The following is a 14,679-nucleotide window of genomic DNA, read 5'->3' on the forward strand; positions in this document are numbered from 1 at the left end:
ATATAACTATATTGTCTCTTAAATAAAATGTTAGAATAGTATGTAGTCACCATCCATAGTATTCGTACAGTTTTCCCTGTATTCTAATGTGTTTTGCCGGATGTGTTGAGCCTTATTCTGCCTACTATTTTCCTCTAGGGTTCAGTGGTCTCAATTTAAGAACTACTTCCTGTTTAAATTGGAGAAGGTGATGGATGACTTTAAAGCCTCCGCACCTGAACAAAGAGGTCCTGCAAATCCCAACGTGGAGTCCATTCCATTTGAAGATATGAAGGAGAGAATCTTGAAGATTGTGAACGGATACAATGGGTAGGTGTCCTCTAGCTCACCTTGTTTGCTGCACAGATATCTGTAGACTATAACATAATTATTATGTCCTGTGTTGACTGTAAAATGCTATTGTACTGCGGATTTTGTCGTCTTTTTTACATTAGTAGCGTACTTCGTAAGGCTTTTCATTGTGACTCAAATTGTATGGCAAGGTCTGGCTCCACTGATAACATCGTTTAAATCTGTGTGTATTCGATGTTGCTGGAGTAATGTACTCTTCTTTTTTTGTTTTTTGTTTTTTGTTTTTTTTTCTCTGTGTGGGCTAAAGACCAGGAATGTATCTGAAATCACTCCCAATTTACTATGTCGTGCACTATATATTTACCCAATTTTATTGAGTGTCTGAATTCTTAGTGTCAAATTGTCCTACATAGTGCCCTGCAATATTCCTGCAGTTGAACCACTAAATATCCTACAATACAATGCGTTTTATAGTAGATGCAAGAATGCTGATACTTAACACCTGTCAGTGGTTGTGCAAAATAATGATGAATTATAAATGTCATAAATCTCAATTTATTTAAGCTTAGGGCTGTCGCGATTACCGCAAAATGGTGAAGGGGGTGGTGCCAGCGACGCAAAGGCAACGCAAAGGCCTTTTGCCTTCAATGGGGCGGCTGTGGCTCAGGAGGTGGAGCGGGTTGCCCGTTAATCGGAAGTTTGGCGGTTCAATCCCCCGGCTCCTCCAGGCTGCATGTCGAAGTATCCTTGGGCAAGATAAATTGCCCAAATTGCCTCTGGTGGCTGGTTCCGCCAGTGTATGAATGTGTGTGAATGGTGAATGCATACTCATGCGAGGAAAGCGTCGCGAGGATTAAATACGCATTTGGTCTGAAAGCACCATAACTGTTAGAGGACAGATTACCATGTGCTGTACGTGAACTTGAAAGTTGTAAGTGTTGCCATGTGTCCTGCCGTCTCTTTCAATTATTTTGTTGTTCCTCAGACGCCTTTTTGGAGGAGGATAGTGACTCGTCTGTATAAAAACATTCGTGAAGATCCTTCCGTTTCGTTCAAATACAAGATTTATTACGTTAAAAACTAATTCTCTGGTTGACTTTCAACAGAACCTCTTAAACTTACACTACTCTCACATTGTGATACTGAGGGACAGTTGAGAGAAACTGAACGGTAAGCCTCATTTGAAGCTCACTAACGAGCGTACTGTGTCGGATGCCTGCAGCTGTTTTTCATGTTGCTTTCTGTGGAAACTTAATTATATCATTAACGTTACTACAGTGCAGTGGTTGGTTACGGACAGCCCATTCTGCTTCGCACCTGTGTGTGAGTGTGTGTGTGCGCGCGTGTTGCTGCGGTATTTAAATTGACTTGATAGACCTGAAGATAACGATATAGCTAACGCTACGTGTGAAAAAGACACGGTCAAACTACAAAAATGAGTTTGCTTTGCAATGTTGTTGACTAGCATCGGCTCCGAACCATAAAGCTGCAGTTAGTGGCTCGCTGTTCAGTGAGGTGAGATCCACAGACACACTTACTATGCTATATGGCACCAAATTACTTCATTGATGAAAAATGCAATAATACTGCATACTGCGCTGTTGAGCCCCAACATATTAGCTCGGGGGAAATTACTGCACCGCGACAGCCCTACTAAGCTCACTGTAAACCATTGGGTGTATATTATATAGGGAGTAGCGAGTGAGTGAACGAGGAAGTGATTTTAGACACAGCCCAGGTCTCTCTCAGGAGTGTTGGTTTGAAATTTTAGGAAACTTAAGACAAGAGGTCTTCATGGGTTCAACATTTTGGACTAGATCCAAAACAGACTTGTGGAACTTGAACCCGATGTGCATATATTCATTTTAAAATAAAGATACCCCATCCAATGGGACCTGAGGACAATCACCTGGCCTAAAATAGAGGCGACCCAAAATAAAGTCAGTTCAAACAGACCCAAATAGAAAGATGAAGAGTAGCAAAACATAAAATGTTCCCCTGTATTTCACAGTTCGCCCTTCATATTGCTTCAATAAACTTTTTTTCTATTGCAATGATTATGAAGCAACACAAGATAAGACATGATTGTGAGTGTGCTCAGATCCATCCCTGTATTAGACGTGTTGATACACAGACCCAAGACCCTCTGCAATAGAACGGGAGCCGACCCAGTAACACTAAATATAGTTTGGACCCAGCTCACCTCGGGTCCAGGGTCCGGTCTTGGTTACTAGGAACCGAGAATACCTGTGACAACCTCTACACCCAGCACGAACAGGTAAAAGGATGTGTAAAGGATCACAAATGTTGGAGGTGTTTTTTAAAGGGTGGATGGATTTACTCTTTTAAAGTAATAGAGCCAAAATGATTAGTCGATTGGTTGGACAGAAAATTGCAACAGGAGTCTTTTTATTTTTTAGCAAAACTGTCAAAAAATCCCTGGTTCCAGCTTTTCCAAAGTGAGCTCTTGCTGCTTTTCTTTGTCATAAATGATTGTAAACTGAATATTTTTAGGTTATGGAGCGTTGGTTGGACAAAACAAGACATTTGGGCTCTGGGAACTTGTGATGGACAACTTTCACCTTTCTGATGTTTAATAGGCTCCCCCTGTCCCTGAGTACTTACCAAACTGACCGAATTAAAGACTGAAACAAAATGTTTAAGTAAATTTCTGTGGAAGAATGACACATTTCCATTTACTAAATATTGAGTCTATTACTGTTTTTTCTTAATTTTAGAATTCCATTTACGATCCAGCGCTTATGCGAGCTGCTCACAGAACCCAAGAGGAACTACACAGGAACAGATAAGTTTCTTCGGGGGGTGGAGAAAGTAAGTCCTAAGCACTATTTATAATAGTTTTTGTTATTTTTATGAAGTTGTTAACCTCATGCCACTTGCTTTCACTTATTTGGAATTCTTGTTTTCCTCTAGAATGTAATGGTGGTCAGTTGTGTTCACCCAACCTCAGAGTAAGTGTGCTGTCCAAATAAAACACTTTGTATTATAATCAAACGATAACTTAACTTAATATGAAGTTTGGGAAATCCACTGGATCAAAAGCTTCATGTTTTGTTTTTCTGAATTTTTGCAGGAAAAATGGATGCAGTGCCGTTAATAGAGTGAATGGAGTGATGCTTCCTGGGAACACTTCTGCTTTTACAGAGAGGTTGTGTTGGGGACATATTTAGTCCTTGATCCTAAAATCATCAACAATGAAAATGTAACAGCTAAAATTTGTCATTATCATTAAAATGCCTTTTTTCACTCCTCTGGCTTTTTACTAGGAAAGTGAACGGTCCTGGAACTCCCCGGCCGCTGAGCCGACCGAAGTTGTCTCTGGCTAACTCACTAGCAGCTAATGGTCTGCCAGACAGCACAGACAACAAAGAAGAGCAAGAAGGCGACAAAGACTCTAGGTATGTCAGAAACTATAATGCGACTAGATAACCTTTTCCCCATGTTCACCATAAACCCACTGGAATCACATCTGTATCCTACTTATTTGTTTGTCAGTGAGGTTTCTGCGTCGGGAGGTTCCCTGGGGAATTCAGTGAAGAATAAACACCCTGAAGACGCGGAAGAGGACATGGAAGCCGAGCAGCAAGGGGTGAAGAGACTTAAGTTCAGCAAGGACGAAGAGGAGGAAGAAGATGAGGAGGATGACGAGGAAGAGCAGGAGGTGGACACAATGAGGCCTTTAAATGCCGCCTGCCTCTCAAAAGAGGCAGAAGCCATGGTCCAAGAGGAAGACGAAGAGGAGAAAGTCGGATACAGCAAGGAGAGTGAAGCCTCCAGCAGTGCTGCTGCCGCTGAAGACCAAGGTAGGGTTTTTTATGTGCCGTGTGTTACTTGGTAGTTGGTTTCTTTGTTATTCCTTTTGCATTACTAAGGGAAACTATGATATGGGCTGTTAAGACTACACATTCTTCAAAAGTTGAGTTCAGACTGTGGCTCTAATGGCTGCATGTTACACTCAATTACCAGTTTATTTGATACACCTAGCTAAAACTAGTGCAGTCTGCTTGAATTAATATTCTGTTTTTGTTGGAACTGTTCTAGAGAGGTGCTGATTCAACTGTATTATCATTTTGGAAGCGGCACTTGGTGGTGCTGTTGAATTATATTGCATTATACCAACAGGTGTTTCTATTGTTTTGTCCACCCCATTTATATCAATGTGGGTAGGCTAAATAACAGAAACCCCTCTCTGTATAATGCCAGTACAGCCCCACAAAGTGCAGCCTCCAAATCGATCGTACAGGTGAATCGGCACCTCTCTAGAACAGTTCAAACAAAACGGACCATTAAAACCTTTCATGAAGGGAGGATTTATTACAGGACTGTTGAATTAGATGTTAGTTTTAGCAACATGCACCTAATAATAAATTGTCGAAATTGAAAATATCTGACCTGTATGACAGTTTTGTACACCATTTTGTCTGGAAAAAATCATATCCGCATAGTTTTCTGTAGCTCTCTAATTATTTCCCCAGTTTGTAAATGTTCATCAAAAACTTTCCCTTGGGGGAACTACCAAAGGTATTAGAGACTGAGCAACATTGCTTGAGCTTTTTTGATGTGCCGTGTTCTGGGAAGCATATCATTTATATGAACTTTTTCTGTTTAAAAAAAAAAAAAAAAAAAGTTTGCACATTTTTCAAAAGCAGCTCATATCAACCTAACTTTGTAATTTCGTCTAGTGCTACGTTGTTATATTTGCTGGAAGCGTGCCACAATGACTCTACAGACAGTCCAATGGCCACGTGGTTGATGGTGTTCTAACTATACCGAAAAAATATCTGGAAAAAGATCCACGTTTTAAGCAATTGCAAATTTACGACAAGTTTTCTTTGTGTTTGTGATTTCATGGCATTTTCAGATTGTTGTGGTGACGTTTCAGTTGGACAAAATTCCTAGTCAGTGTTTGGCTTTTGCGCATCATTTAAAATTTGACTAGAATTTTCACTTCTACTGTTGTAACATGTTAAAAAGATCAGCAAAGATGTTCACAACACCCAAAGTCTTTCTCATGGCATCTGTCAGATGAATGTGGGCCATCTAAATTATCCTTGTGAGATAATATTTTTGCATTGTAAATTAGGGGACAATCTCGTTCGGTCTGGACTTTCGGATTGTCTGTTTGATCTGAACAAAAATTACAGATGTGAAACCTCCCTAGGACCACGGTCCAGACCAACAAGAAAAAATAAAATTTGAACTAGGAGCAGTCATCTTATGTGCATGTGTTCTCGCACAGACATCACTCAGTAAAAAGACTATCAAGTTACGTTACAAGTCACAGTGGATTTTTTACGACCAGGTAAAGCAGCATTGAGAACACAGGGTGCAGATGTTGGTTTCAGTTGTTTGATAGGCTGCGTCATTAATAAGCTGACAATGCTGCCGTAAGATGCCGTGACAATGGATTGCGTGTGGAAATATACAGGGAAAAAAAGATGAGTTCTCAGTCTTTTAGATAACTTTATAAAACATACGGCTGATACGGCTGAGAAAATGGAGCAGACGGAGGGAGAGAGAGGCAGGGCAAGCCGGGTGTTTTCCTGAGGTGTGTGAGTGTGTCGGAGTGTGGGGAGAAGAGAATCCCGAGGCAGGTGCAAAGCATACTTAAAAACAATAATAATGTTCGTGGTCATTAAAACTTGATTTCAAAGGGTGGTATAATGTGAAAATTTGAGATGATTTTTTGCTGTGGGGGCAGGGGTTTTACAATCACGATGCTGGCTCCACGTTGTGATGTCTGTCAGCCATCGCCAATCGTCTATCGGCCCAACCCTAATTTGAACAACCCTCGAGTATAGTTGGTGCTGCAGGAAGAATTCCCGTAATAATAACAATATATTGTTGTGGATATTGTGAATCCCTCATTCATTCTTGTCAAAGCTACCCGCAGAACTGTTTACAAACCAAACAATGTCAAGTATAGGCAGACGCAGCCCACATAACGCTGAACAAAATTATACAACACTTGTTTTTGCCCCCATTCATCATGAGCTGAACTCAAAGATCTTTCTCTATGTGCACAAAAGGCCTGTTTCGCAAATATTGTTCACAAACTGTCAAAATCTGTGTTAGTGAGCACTTCTACTTTGCCGAAATAATCCATCCACCTCACAGGTGTGGCATATCAAGATGCTGATCAGCCAGCATGGGTATTGCACAGGTGTGCCTTAGGCTGGCCACAAAAAAAGGCCACTCAAAAATGGCCTTTTATTGTGGCCATCTGTCTTAACTTATCTGGAAAGATTGAGGGTAATTACAGTCTGAAGAAACATACTCTTTGATGTATTTCATCTATTTTCCCACTTTTTTTAACACAGAACCAACAAGCAGTACCCAGGCCGAAGTGTGTGCAGGCCCAGGTCAGGAGGCTGAGCCGGCTGAGAGGGAGGTGCCATGTGGCTCCCAGGAGGAAGGTAGTGACATGGATCAGACAGAGCAGCAGGCACCTGCAGGTGTCCTGGAGAGCCCAGAGACCAGCAGGGACAGTGAGGAGAGCAACAGTGACCCAGTCAGCAGCAGCAGCAGTAGCAGTGGTAGCAACTGTAGCATAGAGGAGAGTGCAGAAGCAGCCCGAGAAGACGTAGCTCTCACTCCCTCCAGCAGTACAACTGAAGCTCCTACAGAGGGCGCCATGGAAAGTGCCATCTTGAACACTGGGACCACGGAGGAGCCCATGGAGCAGGACTAGACTGAAGGCCTCCTTTGCAGCCATGTGTGACCGTAAACCAGCTTGTCCTTGAATCCAGCTTGACTGTCACTGGGAATGAGGATAACTGCACCTCGCACACAAGACGAACGCCTCGTCCCGCTTTTGGACACTCCTCCAAAATGGCTACCTGGCATTGACGTGGGCATACAAACACATTTTCATTTGAAGTTTGTTTTTGTTTTTTTTAACTGGAATATTTTATTGATCTTCTTATCCTCTGCTTTTAAGTTTCTCTTAAAAGGCTTGGTTTCAGCTGCCTTGTGTTTCTTGGCTGGATTTCTTCTTTTTTGGGGGGGCAACGGTGTTGTTCGGATGCTGTGTGGTCTGGTTCTTATGTCATTCACTCCAACCATTTGGACGGGACAAGATTGGTAGTCTATGTTTTGTACCCTTTAAGCCCATTGTACCACACCACCAGGGTTAGAACAGAGCCTGACCCGGCCCCTTATTATGAAATGGTTGAAGATGAGCTGCCGCCACCGTTTCTGTTCCTGACTTAAGCTCATGTAAAAATGTTCTCAAGGCAAGCAACTACCCAAACTTAACACCTCACCACCCCTATGTTGTTACTCCACCAAGATCCACCAGGCAGTTGAGAACATGCATTGTTTTAAAATTATTTTCTCCATCCTTGTGAGATGGGAGACTTTTTTTTTTTCTTCTATTGTGCCCTTATATTATTGTAACCATATTTTTGCAATGATACACTACCAATCCCACTGAACAATACTATGACATGCTACCTTGTAGAGGCGTCTTCTGTAAAATGAATATTTTTTGGATGCATAAAACCACCATAATTTATATGATCAATTAAATTCAAGGAGTTATTTTGGAGTATGTTTTTGTTTCGTCTGCCAGTTGTAGTTTCCAAAACCAGCTGTAAGTACAAAGGTGACTTCTGCTTTCTTTGTATTGTGATGTCACCATGTTGTCTCACCGACCGATATCCAGAGCAGTTTCTGGTTCCAGTTCTACACCTCTTTCTGCAGCTGTACTTTTTGATATTTAGAATTTTAAATTTCTGTAAAGTAGATTTTTGTAGATTGTAATACAGTATGTGTTCACTGCCTTTGTGAAACCATATATTATTGTATAATTTCTGTGTATACTCTGAATGCTTTTGCTTTCAGTGCGGTATTCAGAAACAGCAATAAATGTTAACATTTTTATGCGTGGTGGTCTTGCTTACTTTCACCCAGCATCTCATTTGTTCTGTTGAGTGTGTGCATTACTAGTGTATGTACATGCTGGATTTTGCAGGTTACAGCTGGATACAGTACTTCTCAACAGTGGCATGATTTCACAGCAGACATGTTGTATTGTTATAGAAGGAAAACTCAGGTGTAATTAATAATTCTATTCTATGTTCCAGGGTGCTGGTATAGTTTATGTTGAATCACTGGAATGACAGGTAGGACAATTAACATGGACATGTTAATCTCAGTAGTTACACCTGTGCTTTTCCTGCTATGACAAGTCAAAATGTCTGCCATGAAAAAGGCCATTTCAGAGTTTTAAAGCTGTTAGTAGCTCCTCTGCTTTCTCTATTGTATTGTGGGACAGTAGAGCTCCATTATCATTGGCATACTCGAAAATCAAGGGTTTTGTATTATGCATGCTGATATTTGGGATATAGTTTTGATTTTCCAGTATGAACAAAATACACACTGCAAACCCTGTTTAGTATGTTATAGTATGGAATTGAGAGACAGCCAGAATACGTCTGTTGTTAATTGCAACCTAGGTGTAGTTTTAGTCTGATTAGTTGGCTGCAAGGTATCTGGTTCCTGAGCAACAGAAAAGATGTTCGTCAAACATTTTGACTTGTCGTAGCCAGAAAAGCACGTGTGTAACTTGTTATAACATTAACAATGACTCTAGTTCATGTAAGATCCCAGTAAGTCATGCCATGTAGCCACATGCACAATATCAGGGTCACAGCAATGACATAATGATGAAAAGCAACCAATATGAGTGATTACTCCTGTGTTTGACAAGTTCTTTAGCCATATTAATCTTTTTGTAATTGTTAAGTGTTCCTTCTGCCTTTGATGTTGTTAGCACATTATTTCCCCAGGAAGCAATTGTGCCACAAGAATGTCGTGAAGTAAAATTAGGTAAACTCACAGGTTTCATTTGTGTGTATTTAAAAAGAAAAAAAATGGTTTTGTTAAGATTTTATTTCAGGACCATATCTGACTTGTTGCTCCTTATTGTTGCATGAAATGTACCCATTAGCACTTGTTGTGTCACCTCTCCGTGTCACAGGACGGAAGGAAGCAGGATTTGAAAATGATGAAGACAGCCTCTAACTATGGAGATTTTTAGGAGATATTGAAACAACGATGTGTTTGGCATACTCCTTCTGTAGAGGCTCATCTGTTATGGGGATCTGGTCATAATCAAAGTATAGAGAGGAGTGAACCTTTGCCCCTTTTAAATAAAGAGGACTTTTCATGTCAATTTGGTTAGTAAAGCTCTTAAGATATGTTCCCATCAGTCACTTCACAATATCGTCTGTCACGGCTGTCTTTTGACTGCTAAAATTAGCCCTGGCTCCCTGAGGAAATAAAAAAAGGACTGCATTCATCCATGCGGCTTTGTTTAAACAGTGGGCTTTGAGGTCCTGTCTCTGGGGAAACAAATGCCATGTCCTGAGGGATATTAAAAGCAGCTTGACACCAAATGATTTTTAATCTGACCATAGCTTTATGAATGGCAGATGATATGGAGTTTGGTTATTTGAAGGCTTCACAGGCTTTTATTTTAAGAGACATCAGTGACATGCAAAAATGGCCAGTTTATACTGTATCTTAGTTACTCCTCAGTTTATGTGTCATTGCTGCACTTGCAGATTTTGCTTTGGGCCCCTAATTATAACTTAGCCTTGTCTGTGTCTGTAGCCATGGGGAGCAGGACTGTATTAGCAGAGGATAAGATTTTAGAAAGGAAAAAAAAACAGGCTGTTGTCAGATCCACAATGAGAAGAGCTGCCTCTGGCCTCCACGAGAAGCAAAAAAAGAGTCAAATTATATTAAATTACACTGAACAAAATTATAAACACAACACTTTTGTTTTTGTCCCCATTCATCATGAGCTGAACTCAAAGATCTAAGACTTTCTCTATGTACACAAAAGGCCTATTTCTCTCAGATATTGTTCACAAGTCTGGCAGAATTTGTGTTAGTGAGCACTTCTCCTTTGCCGAGATAATCCATCCACCTCACAGGTGCGGAATATCAAGATGCTGATCAGAGCATGGGGATTACACAGGTGTGCCTTAGGCCACAATAAAAGGCCACTCGAAAATGTGCAGTTCTAACATTCAGCACAATGTCACAGATGTAGCAAGTTTTGAGGGAGTGTGCAATTGGCATGCTGACTGCAGGAATGTCCACCAGAGCTGTTGCCCGTGAATTGAATGTTCATTTCTCTACCATAAGCCGTCTCCAAAGTCATGTCATAGAATTTGGCAGTACATCCGACCGACCTCACAACCGCAGACCACATGTAACCACACCAGCCCTGGACGTCAACATCCAGCATCTCCACCTCCAAGATTGTCTGAGACCAGCCACCCGGACAGCTGCTGCAACAATCGGTTTGCATAACCAAAGAATTTCTGCACAAACTGTCAGGAACCGTCTCAGGGAAGCTCATCTGCATGCTCGTCGTCCACATTGGGGTCTCAACCTGACTGCAACTTCGCACAGCCATTAAAGAGGAGTGGATCAACATTCCACAGGCCACAATCAACAACCTGATCAACTCTGTGAAGGAGATGTGTTGCACTGCTTAAGGCAAATGGTGGTCACACTAGATATTGACTGGATTCCGGATCCCCCAGGACCCCCCCCCCAAATACAGTGAAACTGCACATTTTCGAGTGGCCTTTTATTGTGGCCAGCCTAAGGCACACCTGTGCAAAAATAAATGATCTAGTCCCACTAAATTAAAGTCCATGTTAAAATGCCATGTAAATCAAAAATGTAACTGCCACATGTGACTTACTTTCCTTTATCTGTGATGTTTGTTTTGACTATGCTATATTTCTATTTAAATTGTAACTGGTGTGCCGTCTTGGCCAGGTCTCCCTCGGAAAAGAGATTTCAAGCTCAAGGGACCTCCTGGTTAAATAAAGGTTAAATAAAAAAATACCCATGCTGCCTGATCAGCATCTTGATATTCCGCACCTGTGAGGTGGATGGATTATCTCGGCAAAGGAGAAGTGCTCACTAACACAGATTGTGAACAATATTTGAGAGAAATAGGCCTTTTGTGTACATAGAGAAAGTCTTAGATCTTTTGATTTCAGCTCATGATGAATGGGGGCAAAAACAAAAGTGTTGCATTTATAATTTTGTTCAGTGTATAAATGAAAGAAAACAGACTGCAGGGCTATGTCTTGAAAGTGCTGCAGCATCACTTTCTTTGCGTTAACTAAAAAAATTATAAGAAGCTATGGATGATAGTGTTTTTGCTCACATTTAGTTTCAAAACCATGTAGTCCAAAATTGGCTCAGTGTTAGTAGGTAGGAGTATATCATTATAATAGTGAGTAAAGTGAAGACTTTGATCAATTGAGTCCGTTAAATAGCTATGAAATTAAACTCTCCCTCATTTCCTGGAGCCTCCCCACAGACCCCTGGGGGCCTCTGGAATACACTTAAAACCCATTGGGCTGCTGAATATAGTTATATTTGAGTTTCATACTTATCCACCTGCCTTAAGTGAAGAACTTTTAAATGGATCTGTGGTCAGCAGTAGTGCATACCAAATCAAACTAATTGTCTTGAGTCATCATATAAAGGGGGGAGTACTTTAGTGTTGGACACACTTGGCAACATTGACAGGATTAAAAGAAAAAAGTCTTAAGAAAGTCATTATAACATAAGAGTTATTCTAGTTGGAGTGCATTGGTTGTGAGATTTGAGTATATTAAGTGGTTCAACAGGATTGAAATTTCACAGATGGTGGTGGGTGGACGGTTTCAGACACCACCACACGCAATCTCCGTATAATCCAATAGAGGGTACTGTTTAGTTTCCGAGCCAGACCAAACTTGCTTAGCCTGCCTTGAAATCAAAATGCAGACCTCAGTCCTCCTGCTGCTTGTGAATGCAGGCTGTGACACAATCACTATGCCTCCTTATACACTGCCTGAAAAAGCACACACAGATGTCACGACCTCCTTCAGCTTCATCCAGCTCTGTCTGTATGATGAACCCTCGCCTGACTGATTTTGTTTCTCTGGGAGAGCGCGCTGCCTGTGAATGCTTGTAAATGAAAATGAGATGACATAACCATCGTTTTCTTTATTGTCCACATGCCAGTGTTAGTTTCTGCTGCCGCTTGGTTTCACCTGCAACACATTTATCACGCCTCTTCAAAAACCACAGACATCAGATCAACTGTCACATGTCTCAGTTCTCACGGGAGCAAAACGGCTTGTATCAGGATGATTTAGAATACGCTGCTTGTAAATACTAGCTTCTTGTGGTGGAATTGTAAGTCATACATTTTTTGTTGAAACTAAACAAGGTGAACTGAATTTTCACTACATTGCCTAATAGGTTTGTTAGTGTCTCTGTTTCAGAGTTTCAGGCACAAGCAGGGTCAAACATTCTGAACTACTCTGACAAAATGGCCAAGACCAAGCGTACCTAAAAATGGAGTCAGCAGAGACGCTCCACCACAGTAGGCCTCCAGACAGACTTCCCAAGCACAGCTTAGCAAAGTGGGGACAATGAGAAATACTATCTAATGTTCTGAAATGGTCAGTAGAAAAAATTCAACTATTCTGATGTCCAGGCTCCAGTGGGTTTGAGGAGTGGATTTATTTATGTGGCTCAGGGTGGGGACGGCACGCTCAGTGGCTACCGACCTCAGGGGGGACTGCTGTTTGAATTTCCACTTCCCTTTCAGAATGGCATTATCACACAGAAAGAGTGAGACCGTAAGTGGAAGACTGCTTTGATGTACTATTTATGTCATTGCCTATCAGTGCCTCTTTCAGATCTGCCTCAAGTCCCGTACAAAAGTGACAAATTCTAAGACATTAGACTTTACATAAAGTGGTGACATTCATGGTTGGCAATAAAATGCTGGCTGTAAGCCTGGCTGGGGAAATCAGGTCAGTGCTAAAAGATATGTAAGCAGAGCGGCCATGAGTTTGACTCCTACAGAAGCACTTTCCAAGACATGCATCTTGTTGTCACCGACAAATACAAATACTAGGCCTATACATTATAGGGGAAACAGGCAGGGGAAACACATCTAAGGCAGATTTTCTGTACCTATCCATGACAAGAAGATTATTTTAGGCACGGTAGCAGTGGTGGCAGTGGGTCCACCACTTTGGTCCAGACTGAAATATTTCAACAACCAATGGATGGATTGTCATGATTGGATCCAGATACCCATGGTGCAGAGAGGATGAATTCTAATAACTTTGGTAAATCACTGTCTTTTCAAGTAGCACCACCAGCAGGACACAATTTTCACTTATCCGATGAAATATCTCCACATAATCTCGACAGAGTGCAATATTTTGTACAGATATTCATGGCTCCTGGATGATATATCCATAATACTTTTGTGATCCCCTGACTTTCCCTCTTGTGCCACCCTGAGATTTACATGAATCGTCATGGAATTTGGTTCAGACATTGATGTTCCCCTCAGGATAAACGGTGTAACTGTGATCCCTTTTCATTTAGTGCCATCATCAGGTCAACATTTTGATTTATGCACAAATACCTGCAAAACTAATGACATTCCCATCAGCCTCAGCTGCACTTTGTGTTTAGTGCTAATTAGCAAGTTGTAGCACGCTAGCAGGCACAACTAAGATGCAAACAGGTTTAACCGCTAAACATCGCCATGTTACCACCGGCAGTAGGATGTTAACATTCTTACATTAACATTTAGTTAGACAAGCAAGCTTGTGACCGAAAGTTTGTTTGTTCAGTCTGGCAGGATAAATCTGGGTGGGAAAAGTGTAATGCAGCGCTTGCCCCTCCCTCATTAACTCCACTGAGGTGTCTTTGGGCAAGGCCCTTAACCCTTGTTTATGTCCCCCCCAGCTGGTTGAGGCAGTTGGCTTGTTCACCCTGAGTCTAGGTTCTGCTCGAGTGCTTGCTCATGGTGAAAATTGTTGGGTCTCTGTAAATAATACAGAGACTACAGTCTAGAACTGCTCTATATGAAAAGTGCAATGAGACTTGTGTTATGAATTGGCTCTATATAAATAAAATTGAAGTGAATTTAATCAATATATTCAACTAGGTAGATGGTGGTAGCATTTTCTATGTTTCTAATCTAATTCAAAATTTTAATTTTATGTATGATCCTAGTAAAATATCCTTTTAAAATAAGAAACATTATGAGTATCTATCAGGTAATAGGCTTTCTGCAAGTTTACTACACTCTAATGAAGTACACTAATTGACTTTACTCCCTATGTTGGCAGCACAGAGCCTGTCTGCTTCCCCCAGGCGCTCCGTCTAATGGCACTGAAGGGTCTTGTTTATAACAGCCCCATGCTTTTAGAGGCCATTTCCAGAGATGCGACCCGCTCTTTGCGCCGGGTTGTAAAAAGTGTGAATGGGAGACTAATAAAGGTGCAATTACAGCAATTGTGTGTGTGTGTG

The 14,679-nt window shown here is 41.2% G+C and overlaps 1 protein-coding gene across 1 annotated transcript; it reads left to right on the forward strand.

Moving 5' to 3' along the window:
* Positions 1-138: 138 nt before the first annotated feature.
* Positions 139-8,196, forward strand: LOC123987271 (serine/threonine-protein phosphatase 4 regulatory subunit 2-B-like). Its single transcript, XM_046076003.1, has 7 exons — positions 139-309; positions 3,030-3,123; positions 3,226-3,263; positions 3,386-3,460; positions 3,579-3,710; positions 3,808-4,115; positions 6,633-8,196. Exons 1-7 carry the CDS (start codon positions 191-193, stop codon positions 7,001-7,003), a joined length of 1,137 nt encoding a protein of 378 aa, XP_045931959.1. The 5' UTR covers positions 139-190; the 3' UTR covers positions 7,004-8,196.
* The last annotated feature ends 6,483 nt before the right edge of the window (positions 8,197-14,679 follow it).

Source organism: Micropterus dolomieu, linkage group LG18 (genome assembly GCF_021292245.1).
Source record: "Micropterus dolomieu isolate WLL.071019.BEF.003 ecotype Adirondacks linkage group LG18, ASM2129224v1, whole genome shotgun sequence".
NCBI classification, from domain to species: domain Eukaryota; kingdom Metazoa; phylum Chordata; class Actinopteri; order Centrarchiformes; family Centrarchidae; genus Micropterus; species Micropterus dolomieu.

Coding starts and splice junctions, on each gene's coding strand:
- LOC123987271 (XM_046076003.1), top strand. CDS start 191: ATGGATGACTTTAAAGCCTCCGCACCTGAACAAAGAGGTCCTGCAAAT. Junction 310..3,029: donor ATTGTGAACGGATACAATGG/GTAGGTGTCCTC, acceptor TCTTAATTTTAG/AATTCCATTTACGATCCAGC. Junction 3,124..3,225: donor TTCTTCGGGGGGTGGAGAAA/GTAAGTCCTAAG, acceptor GTTTTCCTCTAG/AATGTAATGGTGGTCAGTTG.